At 46.7% G+C, this 14559-nt stretch overlaps 1 protein-coding gene across 1 annotated transcript; it reads right to left on the reverse strand.

Moving 5' to 3' along the window:
• Nucleotides 1–7496: 7496 nt before the first annotated feature.
• On the reverse strand, nt 7497–12349 carry BATF3 (basic leucine zipper ATF-like transcription factor 3). Its single transcript, XM_054822446.1, has 3 exons — nt 12174–12349; nt 11343–11447; nt 7497–8919 (listed from the first exon to the last, which is right to left on the reverse strand). Exons 1-3 carry the CDS (start codon nt 12246–12248, stop codon nt 8734–8736), a joined length of 366 nt encoding a protein of 121 aa, XP_054678421.1. The 5' UTR covers nt 12249–12349; the 3' UTR covers nt 7497–8733.
• Between the last annotated feature and the right edge of the window lie 2210 nt (nt 12350–14559).

Genomic DNA, 14559 nt, shown 5'->3' on the forward strand with positions numbered 1-14559 from the left:
TTCCCTGAATTGGCTACTCATTGCAACAAATCCTCTGCCGTGAAGAACTTAACGTTGTTAGTAGGTAAAACGGGTAGATGGTGCCAGAAAGATTTTACCTGGTAAATCACCAACAGCGACGTACCTTGCAAAACACGACAGACCTGAATGAGGAGCATTTCTTCATTAAACAGCATTTTGAAAATGTATAGCATAATGCCAAAAAAAAAAGTCATTGTTATGATTATTATTATTATTAGGGAAATTGCAACGTTTCTAAGCAAAAAAGTAGAGACTGCATGTTGACTTGGGATAGATTATTGCTTTCTCACTCACTGTTATTTTTAATACGCATTCAGTAACTGAATTACTGCTCTTGAAACACTACTGTTTAGGTATAAAACAAGTATGCAGGCTGTGTCATGGGGTTTTTATTAAGAAATCATGCAGCAGTTCAATATCCTTGTGTTATCATTGTAATATTCTTCAAGTTTGTGAGAGCAAACCAAGAAAATGACAGCTAAGACTCTCTCCATATGCATCTGATGTCACATATTGCAATAGAAGTGAAATTGAAAACACATCATTCCTTTTTTTCTTTTGAATGTATATAGCTGGTATTTAAAAAGTAAAATAATTTCATTTTTCCCAACCATTATAAAAGCTATAACTTGAATTCAAAGTAATTATCTACAATTGCACATTGTTTCTTGAATTTGTAGTTGGAAATGTAAAGAAAATAAATGGAAATAAATAATGATGGAAAACCAATTAATCAAAACTGTAGGAATTGGTTTTCATATGAATTGAGTAGAATATTTTGAATTTTGTAAAATGTCAATCAAATTGCTATAAAAAGCTTTTATTTAGGGGGAAAATGTTTTGATCACATAGTTTCTTAACACGATGGTAAAAATCCAGGTGTGTTCACCTGCGAGTGTCATTTAGAATTGCTCATACAAAGCCTGAGCAGTCATGTAACTTTTTATTACAGCTCTCGATCACCCCCATCCCCGTTTATACTCTTCTGCTTGAGCTGTATCCACAACTAGATCCTGTCCCTGCGTGGGCTGACCTCACTGTTCAAAACTCCCCAAGTTATCCGAAGCTCCAGACAGAAGTGTGGAACTACCAGCAGGACAAAGGTTCAAAGCAAGGCAGGCTCCCTCAGCATCACATTCACCTGGGGGAAAAAAAAGAAAAAAATAGGAGTTCTGTTATTATATAAGCAATACATAAATGGTCGTCATTAATTTCCTCGCCTGTATGATCAAAAAGTCTCTTTCACATTTGATGGCTCCTGGCCGTTAATCAAGTCCTTAAACGCAGCTGATGGATCATCTACCCCTAGGAGAGCCTGAGCAGGGGTGCGTAACCTCTCAGTGCACTGACAGAATAGGTCCCGAGTCCATACTGGAACTTAGCGAACAAATGGGATGACCAGAATTTACAAGGGAAATTTCTAGGCTATGTACTATTGTCATTTACAGTAAAAGAGAAAAAAAAAAATTCATCTCTAGAGATTATTTACCTCGCAACCCAATAGTGCACTTGGAAATTACTGTACCCTAAAACAGCTCTGATAAGCAAAGATGAAACTCAAACAGCTAAAAGGGAACTAGCAGATCTCTTGCTTAGTATCAAATCCTGTTTTAAAACCTCCTGCTCTTAAAGACATCCTGTTTATATATTTAATCAATGAACTGGATGTAAGAGAAACAAAAATTGCCTGCAATCCTCTGTAAAATGCATATTTGCAAAGTTGGAATAACTCAGCTTTCAAAGTAAACAACTAAACAGTTTGGGAAATTCCCCAAATTCCTGTTAGATTTTGTTTCTGTTTCTCTGTGAACGGTTTTCTGATTTTTCTGGGAACATACCATCATTCAATAGTATGCATTTAGGGAAAAAAAAAAATTCCTTTATTTTCTGCTCTTTCATTACCTGGCTGTTATCAAAGATTTCAATTTGATAAGGGACTCTACCTCTGATAAACCCTTTCACCCCTGTTAGCTCTCCTGTCAAAATAAGCTTCTGGATAATGATTCAGGGACTATAGGGGGTTGCTTTTATTTGTTTTGGTTTGTTTGTTTTAAGATCATCTTGCTTTTGAAGATCAATTGCCAGCCTTCTCCAAAGAGAATAAGGACATGGGACAGGAGGAAATATTGTGGAGCACCAGTATACTCAATTGGTCTCACATCAAATAAACAAGCTTCCTCCTAAAACTAAGCAGGTTGCATGCATACATGCCTACCTACAAAGCTGCTCACATACACCATTTCTGTTGGAAGGCTCTTCCTGAACATCTTTCTTCTGGCAGGTAGAAACTTCTTCACATATATAGCTCAAAAACATGTACCTATTTGCTCTTCTACTTCTTACCTACCATAGCTCTTTCCCTTACATGATCTTTACTCCGCTGTAATGACATGGACAGTGATCCTACCACTTCTCAGACTTAATATTTGTCTAAAATGAAGTCTCGAAAAAGTGGATTCCGCATTCCCGTAATCTTCCTAGTAGCCCTTCCATGCACCTGTCCTAGTTTGGGTTCATCTTTCTTTATCACGGCTGAACAGAAATGTATGCGGCATTCCAGATGAGGTTTTGCCAGGCCCTTCCATAATGCCATCGGTATTTCTCTCTTTAAGAACACAAATGAAGAAATAACCCCGTTACTATGCATCTGAGTTCCCATCTAACTTCCTTTTTGCTCCACAGCATTGGTGCCTCAGCATCACTGCTGACTAATATGCCTTTGTTCGTTCATTCCATTGTCATTTCCAATTGATGAGTCTCCACCTTGTGACAGAAATTCTCGGTAGTAGTTCAAGTTTGTGACTGTATACTTTGCATCATGACAGGCTGCTAGATAATATCTCATCTACGTTCCCTTTCCCACAAAAGGTTGGACCAGATGAACTTTTGAGGTCCCTTCCAACCTGGGCTATTCTATGACTCGATGATTAATTATCATGGCATTTCTATTCTCTTCTGCAAGGTCACGCAGTTTCTTTTGCATGATATTTCAATCAGCTTCTGTACTAATGGCTCCTTTGTATCCAAAGTCCTTACCAAAGATACTAAACAAGAGTGGTCTGCGATCAGCCCTTGAGAACCTCCACTTATAAGCCATTCTTTAGCCTGATAGCTCCTTTTCGAAACAAACTTGCCGTTTTCCTTCAGCTAGTTCTCTGGCTATTTTTCAATTCTTGTACTATTTCACATCATCTGCAGCTGAAGCAGTTGTATCTTGTATAGCATTGCATCCAATATTTAAGCAGAGTCTTGTTGCTTATTCCTTATCCTCAATTATTTTACCAAAGATAACAAATTGGTATTCTCAAAATTTACTTTACAATGGGAAGACAAACCTTAATAGTCTGCTTATCCCAAGAGAGATTACTTACGACCCTGGCTTAGAATCTCAAGAGTTTTGACATTTTAATAATTTAGAATAATGAAAATGATACAACAAGTTCATTATGAGACAGTTAAAGGAGAAAGTTCTTCCAGGTAATCGGAAGGGAGTTCTGAGGGGAACGGTCTGTGGCAGACTGAATTGGACGGTACCCAGACGAGTGCAGGAAGCTGTACTGGCAGTCTGCAGCACGCACTTAACGCACACAATAAAAACTCTTCTAATGCAGATTTAAACCCAACACACCTATCAGAGATATCATTTTCTGTTTGGCTACATGGAGAAGATGCTTCAGGATGAGATAAGCTGTGAAACTGAAGCGCAGTAGTCAGTTGGTAGTAACTCCTCAAATGAATGTTTTCATTCTGTACCAGGACAGCCCTTTGTGGTTTAGCTTATCCACTTCTAAAGAGAACTGTAATGATTCCTTTAGAGCAGACCAAACACTGCTAACTAGTAGAGGACAGATTATTTGCAAAAGCTATGCCAGCTGTTTCCAGAATAGTCAAGCCCTTATGTTTGATGTCATGATTTAAAAATTCTACAGTGGGAGAAAATATTCCTACTCTATTCTTACGGATTTTTTGCCATAGGAACTACCTAAGGAAAAAACCCGAACGAGTACCAGAAAATGAGCACGCAGTCCCAGGGACGATTGTCACTATGGTTTCCTTATTCAGAATTACCCACTTCAGGTTAGCCTGTAGCTATTCTTGAGTTAACTATTACCCAAGTTAGTAAGCCGCATGTCCTCTGAGGCAGCTGTAGGACTGTTTCTACTTCCAGTGAAATCAATGTAAACCCCACGTTTCTGCAAAGAATTAATCCCAATTCTTTCACTCCCTTATGGACGTGTGCCCACACCACGTGCTGTACGTACATGTAAAATGATTCTTCAGTGACCACTTGACAGTAACCCAGGGCTCACAAACAGAAAACTCCTACCCTCCCATAAAGACAATAACAGTAGTCTTTGTAACAGTAAATAAACCCACCACTTCTCCTGCTTATCAGACGTGCTTCCTTCCTGTGACAGGAATTATATCACCGCACTGATGGGAAGAAGAGAAAAGGGATTTTTTTTTTTTTTAATGGTTGTTTTATCTATCACTTTCACTGAGGCAGAAATTCTAGACTGATTCACAGATGGAAACCCCAAATGCCATGCAGCAAAGCGTTCATCTATGGACAGAAAACAGTATGGGTTTCACAGGCTAGAGTAAAGATTATGTCACTTTTAAGTACATCTTAAAAGACCGCACAGACACCTTCCTTAATATTTAACTGACAAAACTAGTCCCACATAAAAGCCTTTAATCGTACACAGGGTGTACCAGTGAACTTCAATTTCTATATGCTCCTACAGATTAGCCTGTTCCTCTAATACCGGTAACGTTAAGCGATGTTGTCACCACGCTACACAGGAACAGAAGGGAACAGGAAGATGGAAAAAAACATGGCATTTGAAATAAAATAGTGAGAGAATACAAAGGCTACTGCAAATACCAAATGCAGATGAGACCAGCAGGTATTACAGAAGGAGCAGCAGACAACAGTGAAAAGCACCAGGGAAAAGAAGAGAAAGGCTGTAGAACGGGCGGTTTTCAATATGGTTTGGGGTTTTTTTAAAGGTGTATTTTTAGCAAGATTCTGGATGAATATATGAAGACGCTTATAAATGTTGGCAGACATGAACGTAAAACATCAGTGGGAAGGAGCAAGACTTTTTAATCAGTTCTCTTGCGGTATAATAGTTGATCTCTGTTATACTCACACTAGCAGTTTTGGGGAGCTTGACTTTGTCTTTCTGTTGATTTTTTTTACCTTTCGAGGCTAAAATTATCTTTTTCAAAATACGATCAATGTAAATCTGACCCAACAACAACGGAAAGAAATGAATAAACAAATAGCTGAATTGGACCTAGTCTGCTCCCGGAATGAATACTTTTATCTGTGGGTAAGTTTGCACTGAGTATTTTGCTGCTTCATTAGAGTCACAGAAAATACAAAAAGGAAATCCACGCTAACCAAATCTAGACAAACTGCAACCTTCATTGTGAACCTAAGAGGCAAAATCCAGCTTTCTTGGCAACCCTCATCTACATTACACATCCACAAACGAGACTGCAATTCACAGTACTCCTCACGTGAACCACCAGCTGAACATAGAAAAGATCTTCCCCACATACCTGCGTCTGAAAATCATGTGAATGTAACACAGACCGCATTCGTAGGGAACAAGTCAAACTAACTGGAAGCTTTCTGAAGCCAGAATACATCAAGCAGTATTTTAGCCATATGTAGGTGTGAAACATTTTTTGTGATGGTGTAATACCCTGCTGCAAAAAGAGAGGTTTGGATTCGAAAAATAACTTGCTTCCTTAACAAATGGACCTTTTCCTTTCTGTTCTCCTTTCTGGTTCCCTATTCATGTAATAATTATCCCAGGCTCTAGGACATACTTTCGGTTTGAAACTCTCTGTAAATCATTGTCCTTATGAATGGCTCCTGCAAAGAGTGTTATCACCCTGTACGCATATCATTTGCTTAGGGATACATAAGCCGGTGCTTTAAAAGTTCATTGTCCCCTTCGACCCATGATTCAGCTATGACATTAATTCTATAAACATATCAGAATGTTGGATTTACTTCACTTGGGACACTCATTTTGCTCATTTCTTTTGCTTGGGGTTCCCAGCTGCCTTTGAACGTTAGTCACACAATATACTATTTGTGAGAGATGCCTCGGTTAATCTGTTAAACAGAAGAATGATGCATAAGGCCCTTTGGAAATAGTGCTGGGAAAACCAGTGATGCAATAGATGCAAGAGGAGGCAGCAGCCCAGGCCCTGGAGGGTTCAAAGCCTGCTGTTACTAATGGACGTGATGGACAGGCTGGAGCTACACCCTGCGGTTGCAAGAAGGAACCGGTGGCAGCGAGGGTCCCTGCAGGGCTCCCTTCCAAGGAACAGCAGCACAACCTGGGACTTAGGTTGCTGTCGCAAGCACACAACTTTTTGCTGTGAATTCAGTTGTCTTCCCCTGTACACGCTGCGTAGACATTATACGGTTAATAAATGAATAAACTCCAATGCAGAAACAGTGGACTAAAGGTCGCATTGCAGAACAAGAATGGTGCTTGCTGATGAAGAGCGTATAGTAGAACTTGGACTAACAAATGATAAGGTGGAGCCAATTTCTGGAGAGGTGTTTAGGAGAATAAATGCGTGAGGAGGAGTTTACACAGGGAACTAGATCTCTACTTTTAGAAGCACGCATCTGTAGGACAAAAATCTTTAGAAGGATTCTGCTGGGATGGACAAGGTAGTTGATCTTTTCTCCCATTTTCAAGGGTCTGCAGGGTCCATAGGAGAGACCATGTTTTTGCACCAGCCCTGTCCTTGACTAGCTATTTTCCATTCCCGACCTCAGCCAGTTGCACATACCTAGTAAACAGATATGAGACATCCTCTCTCACTCTTCCTCCATCCTAAGCTATAATGGATTTTCCCAGACTGAATGTTGTTCATTCCCACTATGCTGCTCCTTCTCCATTACACCTCTACTCTGCCCAAATTACACAGTGGCATCCAGGGCCTGAAGGAATGCAGGTGGGTGGATGAAGATGCTTAAGATAACTTCCTTTCTTAAGGGTGACACACAGTATCGTATCAAGGACATTATCCCAAATGCATATTTTGAAGCGTCCTGAAACTTCAATTTTCCTTGGCAGTGACTGCACCAGATTTTCTTTGCGGGATGGCTCAGTTCTTACTGCACTGCAAGAAAGTCTGAAGACTGCATTTAGGCTGTAGATAGCTTCTGCAAATGCTGAAAATTCTCTTGAGGACAACCTAAAGAAAAATTTAAGGAAGCCAACAGCTCACACCTGTTATCTTGAGTTTCTAGCCTAAGACAATGGCATGAGAGGGACCTTGAGAAGGCAGAGCTGACTACCCGGCTTCCCCAAGTCTATCTTGGCAGTTGCCAGCAATGCATCATTCTACTAAAGAAGCTAAAAAAAAAAAAAAAAAAAAAATCAAACATTTCAGATCATATTCTGCTGATAAATACTATGATCTTGGTGAGGGGAGACATTAATCCCATGAACTGAACTGAAAAAAATCCAAATGCTGAAGTGAGAGAGTTGGCAAAGGGGTGGAGCTTTTTATTATCCAAACCTGCTCTTTGACTGGGAAATACTGCAAGAAAAACACTCTTTCCTGGATCCCAGCCTACAGGATTCACATTTCTAGAGCTTGACACTACTAAGAATCTTCAGAGAAAGTAAACACATTTTTCTGTATAGTTCTCACTAACGTTGTCATAATTATTCCTTTTTGTAAAAAAAAAAAAAGTTAAAGAAAACCATGTTTTTCTTGCAAGTAGTTATCAAACTTCTTCACTCCGGACATAGAACAAAATGCTTAGCTAAATTATATTTGTTCTACCCACAGACATCATTTACCAGAAACAACATGCAAGATGAAGGATAAAGATTTTTGTAATTTCCAGTGGGTGCATTAAACCAGTAAATTTTAAAATCTGCTTTTTAAAACAATGTGTAGAACCAGCAAACTCTGTTGTGCTTTTCTTCCCCACAGAGCAGACAATCATCATTAGAAACTGGCCAAGCCGTATTTTAGGACATAAAACGCTCCAAGAACTAATATCAGCAGGGCTGATGACTGGGGATATTAAAGAAATAAAGACTGGGAAGACTAATTTTTTTACACACACTTCAAAAGAAGATCCAATGAAGAGGTGATAAGCAAATAATAAAACAACTGACAGGAAGATTATCATTAGACTTTGGATTTGACCAGTAAAGAAAGAGCAGAGATGCTATAAAGACATTGATTATTGAAGAAGGTGGAGAACATCATAAAGATGGGACATCGCTTTTATTAACCAAACCTGCTTAGAGAAAAAAAACAGCAGCCAGAACGTGACCTATATGGATGACAAGTGACAAAGGGTTACTGGCACTGGACGTGTGGGAGAAAGGCATCCCAGCCCAAGGTCGGTACTTTTCCCTGTCTACATTCCATCGCGCGATGGTGGGCTGCACCGCGCTTTGACATTTCTGAATGCAAAACCGTGGCTCGAAGATTCTACCAAATAAGAAGTCGCAATTCGAGTTGTCTTTTTCTCATACTGGTGTTTTCCTGAGATTCAGGAGACTGTAACACTTCAACGTGGAGAAGAGCTGCATGGTCAAGTCCAGCCCTCATTGATGGAAGACCTGCACCATACGCAGGCAGTTCTTCAAGTCTCCCCTGTTAATGGCACTTTCACACATCCCATTTAAAGGTGATCCAGGAGAGGTCTCATCTTGGCAGGCAGCCGGTGAGCGCGTCAGGCCTTGGTACGGTCACAAAGTTCATGGTGCAGTGCAATAGTGGACAGATCTTTTCATGATCCTTCAACACTTCACTCAAGTGTTTCATTTCATCTGTTAGCTTTCCAATTTCTCTTTTCAGGGAGGTATTTTCTTGCTCAAGAGACTCATATTCCTGGAAGGAGAGAAAAAAAAAAAAAGCCTACTCATAGTCAAAACATTCCTTTCAGTGCTTCCACCTTGAGTATATTCATGTAACTGTAGAAAAACTGCGTGGTTTCTTATTACAACGTGCAAAATGCTAAGGAAAGACAGACACAGCCTGGGCGCCAGAACAGGGCAAGCGCTTTACAACCTGTGCCCTGACCACACCGCGATTCCTTTTGTGGCCCTGAAGACCAGGAGGTGCCGCTGGCCCTCGGGGATCCCCAGCAGCCCAGAGGCGTAGGCGTGGGTGGCCGCGTCCCCGTGGTGGCCTCTTCTAGCCCTGGGCCACCTCTGCTGGGAAGGGCCAAGCAGAGCAGCTCTGCACTGTCAGAACAGAGAAAATGAAAGCATCGAGTGCAGGTAAGTGCTGGGAAAACCCGGTGCCTGGCATTGCCGGTGAGGAGAGGGCAGCCCCTGCCCCGGGCCAGCGCAGGGAAAGGCTGTTTACCCAGGTGCTGGCCGAGACGCACACCCAGCCCAGCGCGCCCGGTGCCAACCACTCTCCTCCAGCCACTTGCTCAGATGCTCGGAAACTCAAGAGCAGGAGGAGGGGAGCGTCACACCAGCTTGTTCCCAGCCCCGCTTTGTCACCAGAAGGCCTGACCACTGCTTTGGTTATCCCTGACCCAGGCTGCTTTCGAGTTAAGGCTTCTCTGGCAATAAATGAGCTGCTATTAACTGCAGGGGAGTTTTGAGATGCTCTGCAGCGTACATCTGTGACAGATGTGAGAATCATGTGTCACATTTTTTCGATAACTGCGTGTCTCAAGCGTCCCTGCTGTCAAGACTTCTCATCCCAAAAAGAAGAGAGCGAGAGGTTCAGAACGAGCCCACGGAAAACCTGCAGGTGTCTGCACCTCGCTGCTGGCCTAGGGCTCAACACTCACCCACTCAACCTCACCTCCCTAGGAAAGCTCCAGAGCAAACTTCAAAGCCTACACAAGCCTTAAAAGGCCTGTTTATCAGGCAGCAGGGAGAGCCTCGCATGCAATGCTCCTCTGGGCAGCCCGGCACTGCCTCCGCTGCCCTTTGCTGCCGGAGTTTGGATCCCGTTGCCCTCCCTCACACCCTTCCACCACCTCTCACCCACAGAGTAAAACAGGCACGGTCCTCATAACGCATTATTGTAGCCAAACTCCAGCCAAGTTGTCCATCCCTGCCTCTTGCTCTGCTCACCGCTTGTTGCCCCAAATCCCGTGGGGCTGGGTTTTGGAGTGATAGGCTCCCATTGCTCTGTCCCGTTTTCAGGGACGAGACTATCAAACTGTTCTGGCTAAGAATGAATGCCTATTCAACCAGATCTGCCCGCATGCCTGAGAAAGAAGATTCCCAGCACGAGGAAGATCCTAAAGTCCAGGAAGAACATCAGACAGGCTGCAGGACATCACAGGGCCCAGAAATTATTCCACAAAAGCCAGGGGTTACCCTTTTCCAGAAGTACCCTGCACCTGGGTTTCTCAGGCGCTGACTCAGAGGAGATCTGGGAAAAACCAAACCCAAAACTCCCCACACTGTCCCACTTGTCCTCTGCTGACTGTTGGCAGATCCTTCCAGAAGGGCCTGTGCTGAATCTCCAGAACTGAACAACTGACTCAGCCACAATCACAGCAGCAGAATTAACACTTACCCCAAGAACCCCAGCTACAACAAAAGCACTGTTGTGTGAGGTAACATCCAAAACCAGAGAAAGGGGATTCCTGTCCTCCAGCGTTTGCACTGGGGACAAGAAAAAACTACACCACTTTGTGATATTGAGAAGTATTGAGAGTTTCTGGAAGAATCAGTTACTTTCATGTTTTTTTGGAAACACCCACAGTTATTTATCAGAGCATATAAGTATAGCAGCTAACTGAACCGAGCTCTCACGCTTGGAGGTTTTGAAGTTCCTAAGAAGCCTTTTCGGCTGGGTATTTCTGTCTCACACCATAGTTTTAGAACTGACTTGAGCCAGCACTACATGGTCCCCTCCTCCTCCTCCATCACCTTCTCCCTCGTAAGGCAGCAAGCATTCATCCACTGCCATAGCAAATGTGACAAATAACACAAATCCAGAAGAAAATGGGGTTTTTTTAGCCCAGAGGAGCCCTGTGATCCAGTTCACTGGGCGGTCGCTGGAATAGCAAAAGGGGGGGTTAGGTGAGGGCAGGACCACATCTCTCTCTCCCTGGCAGTGTCACTGACAGCAGAGCTGCACTGTCCAACGTAAGCATCAGTGTCCCGGAGTTCCCGACCCGGCACCCCGCAGCATGCCTGTTTCTGCATCACACCCACAGCTCTCTGAGCTGGATTAGCGTGAAGACAGGCCCACGCCTGCTTAAAAAGTCCCACTTATTGTAAAGTCCCGCAGCCGGTACCCAAGCCATGCCTGCAAAACATCAAGTACCCATTCACCTCGTGAAGTTTATCTGCTTTCTGAGTTTGCTTCTTCCGGCTCCTCTGTGCAGCAACTCGATTTTTTTCTCTCCTCCTTACCTTTCTGTCATCTTCTTCATGACTCTGGAAGACATAAGCCAGAAACACTTTGCTAGTTTTTAAGGTGCACATGGAGACGCCCGAAGTCAGGTGTGTAACTGTTTCTGAGAACGAACACATACTCCCAATTCCACAGCACCTAACCCCGGCCTCCCACAGACCACAAAGTGCTCGCAAAGGGCAGCGCATCCCCCCGCCCCGCTGCACAGCCGGGGCCCGAGGCGGAGGGCTGGAAGCCGGCAGAGGCGCCCGGGGGATGCCGCAGAGATACCGCAGAGCCCCGCGGGCACTCCCTCTGCCGCTGATGGGGGCTCCTGGGCACCCCCGTTACCCACGGCACGGACCTGCGCTCCCACTCTGCCCGACGGGCAGCATTTTACACCTGCCTCGCCCCGGCGCGAACGAGGAGACGGAGGTGCGAGCAGCGGGGAGGAACGCCGGGCTCCCGGGGCGCCCGCACCCGCCTGCCGGCGGAGCAGCCCTGCTCCTCTCCCGGATGCCTGCGGCGGGGGAAAAGCCGCCGACCGCGCCATGTGCCGGCGGCAGGGAGCTTTCCGCGCACCGCCGGCGGTTCGCCCGCTCTCCTACCTGGAAAAGACGCCACCACAGCCGCCTCCCGGGAAGGGAAGGGCCGACGCCCCGGGGATAGCGGGCACCCCCGACGCGGCGCTGCCCGGCGTGACTCAGCCCCATGTGCCTGCCTGCCCGCCCGCCCGCCTACAGCGCCGAGCCCCTCCGCCCTGCCCCTACCTGCTGGCTGCCCTCGGCCGCCGCGCTCCGAGGCAGCGCGCTGCCCCCCGCCGCCGCCGGGACGGCGCACGACATCCCGCTGGCTGCGGAGCCGCCCCGGGGCGCCCCGCTCGGCGCCGCTGGGCTCCCCCGGCCCGCGGGGGGGTGGGAAGGGAGGACAGGGCAGGGCGGGCCGGGGCGGGGCAGGGGACGCACCGCCCCGGGGCCGTCTCGGCACCTGGCACCCCTAGGTCCGGGGGCGGAGCCGCCGCCCCTCCGCGGGAGTCCCGCCGGGCCGCTCCGTTCCGCCGCCCGCATGGCCGTCACATGGCGTCCGGCGGCAGCCGCGCCGCGCCCGGGGAACCAGGAGCCCCCGGGACCGCCCGGACCTCCCGGCCCGCACCGCGTCCCCCTGGGCCGGCCGGCCGGCCGCCCCCCGGGTTTGAATCCCCGCGCCGGCAAGGGTGCCCGTTCCCCGGGACCGCGGGGTCTGTTCAGCCCACGGGAGCCGGGGGAAACCCGCACCCCCGGGGCACGGCGCTGCCGGGCAGGAGCTGCCTGAAAATCCCCCGGAGAGCCCCAGCCCCGGGGGCCGGCTGGGCACGGCTCCCCTCCGGGCGGCCCGACTCGTGCTTTCGCCTGCAGAAATAACCGCCCCGCAGTTTCTCTTCTCCCCAAATTCCCTCCCGGCGGCAGGACGAGGAGGCCAGGCTGCCCCCCCGGAGCCGGTCCAGCCCTTCCCGCGGCGGCCCGCCCGGCGCTGGGGACCGGCTCACCCCCCGGCCGCTCCCGCCCGCCGCGCTCCTGCGACATCGGCTCCCAAAAGCGGCGTGACTTCCAGAGAAGTGACAGCCGGCTCAGCCAGGGTTCATGGGCCTGAGGACATGGCATCGGTACTGGGATAAAGCGATTTTCACTTTCGCTACTCGCCCTGTTCCTTTAAATAATAAGGAAATGCCACAAGCTTCTTGTAAAGGCAAAGCCAGGCAACGACTGCAGAAAACACTGTTGCTGCTGACAAAAATCTCTCTGTTCAATTATTCTGGTGAGAGTATTTTAACACGTGGAACAATGATTCTTTTATCCCTCCAAACGCTTTCCCTACAGTTTAATTGAACCGTTACCTTGGCCGTCTGCACCGAAGGAAGGGAAGGTGTTTGCACAGACAGGTACTTCAACAACATCTGTAGATGTATTTGTGTGTGGTACCTAATGTGCGCTCCTGGCTGTGCTTAACTCACAGGGGCAAACGCGTGGCCATGCAAGGAGGGCAAGTGCCCCCGAACTGCAGGGCAGTCAGTCACGAAGCTCCAGGTATCTTAATAAATCAGATACTTCCCTATTTTTCTGGTTTCCCCAGAAGTTTGAGTCATCCAGCTTAGATGAAGATGAGGTTACAAAATTTGCAAACTGAGTAAATATAGACTATCCTTTCAGGAAGATCTGGCTAACAGTTTGCGCTGAAGATGAGAACCACGCTGCCTGGGAGTCCAAGAGTCAAACCAAAGTCTGCACTCTGCCACGAGGTTTCCTGGTAGGCTCCAGGACCATTACCATTAGTGGAAAACCTGAGTAGGACTTCCCCCGTGGGAAGAGCTTCTCCCCAGCTGCTCCACCTCAAAGCAGCTTGTGCCTCTATCTTCCAGGCTACCCACACCCTTGCTTTTGCACTTTCTCAGAGCTCCTCCAACTCCGGAGGACTGACTACCTGTGAGCCTTCCCCAACCTAACGGCCACAGGGACCCACAACCCAGACGGGCCCCCTCACCAAAGTGCCTTCACCTACCCCGTGTCCCCAGACTGCACTTGGTCTCCTGAGCATCTTACAGCCCCCTGGTTTCTTTGAAAGCAGTCTTGCTTCTCCCTTCCTCCATCATCCGACATACTGACACCACGATGCTCTCCAAGGGGGTATAGGTGTGGGTTCAGTGCCGTTCTCCAGCTGAGGGGATCTAAACCAACATCTCCCAGAAGTCAGCCCTAGCCTCCAGGCAGTGAGTGATTATAGAGGGTGAAGTGCCCTCAACCACTCCTTTAAAATGGTCCAGTCTTGCATTAACTACACCTCGTGAAGTTACAGGAGTAAAAATACAGGCACGAGTGGAAACTTACTTGGGACAGTTGCTTAAAAAGAGAGCACTGGACTTGCTGCCTTTGTAGCTTAAGCACAGTTGAAATAAACAGGACTAGAAGCTAGTATTTTCATAAGCTCAGAGAACAGGTATATTTTCTTGCAATAAAAATCTATGAACCATGCAGACAAAATACCTCAACAGCCCTTCAGAGTGATTTGCAGGAAAGCAAGCCCCCTTCCACAGAGGGACTTTGAACTGACCCCACATGAAACTCTTGTGCTTTTCCAGGAGCGACGCTAATGGCAACTGCACAGGCAGGCTAACAGCATCAA

The sequence above is a fragment of the Grus americana genome, chromosome 3 (assembly GCF_028858705.1).
Source record: "Grus americana isolate bGruAme1 chromosome 3, bGruAme1.mat, whole genome shotgun sequence".
Taxonomy (NCBI): domain Eukaryota; kingdom Metazoa; phylum Chordata; class Aves; order Gruiformes; family Gruidae; genus Grus; species Grus americana.

Bases quoted from the DNA above. Each gene is read 5' to 3' on its own strand.
- BATF3 (XM_054822446.1), bottom strand. From the start codon at position 12,248: ATGTCGTGCGCCGTCCCGGCGGCGGCGGGGGGCAGCGCGCTGCCTCGG. The intron at 11,448-12,173 runs GTAGGGGCAGGG...TATGTCTTCCAG, and splicing joins CGGCCGAGGGCAGCCAGCAG to AGTCATGAAGAAGATGACAG. The intron at 8,920-11,342 runs GTGAATGGGTAC...CTCTCCTTCCAG, and splicing joins AAGCAGATAAACTTCACGAG to GAATATGAGTCTCTTGAGCA.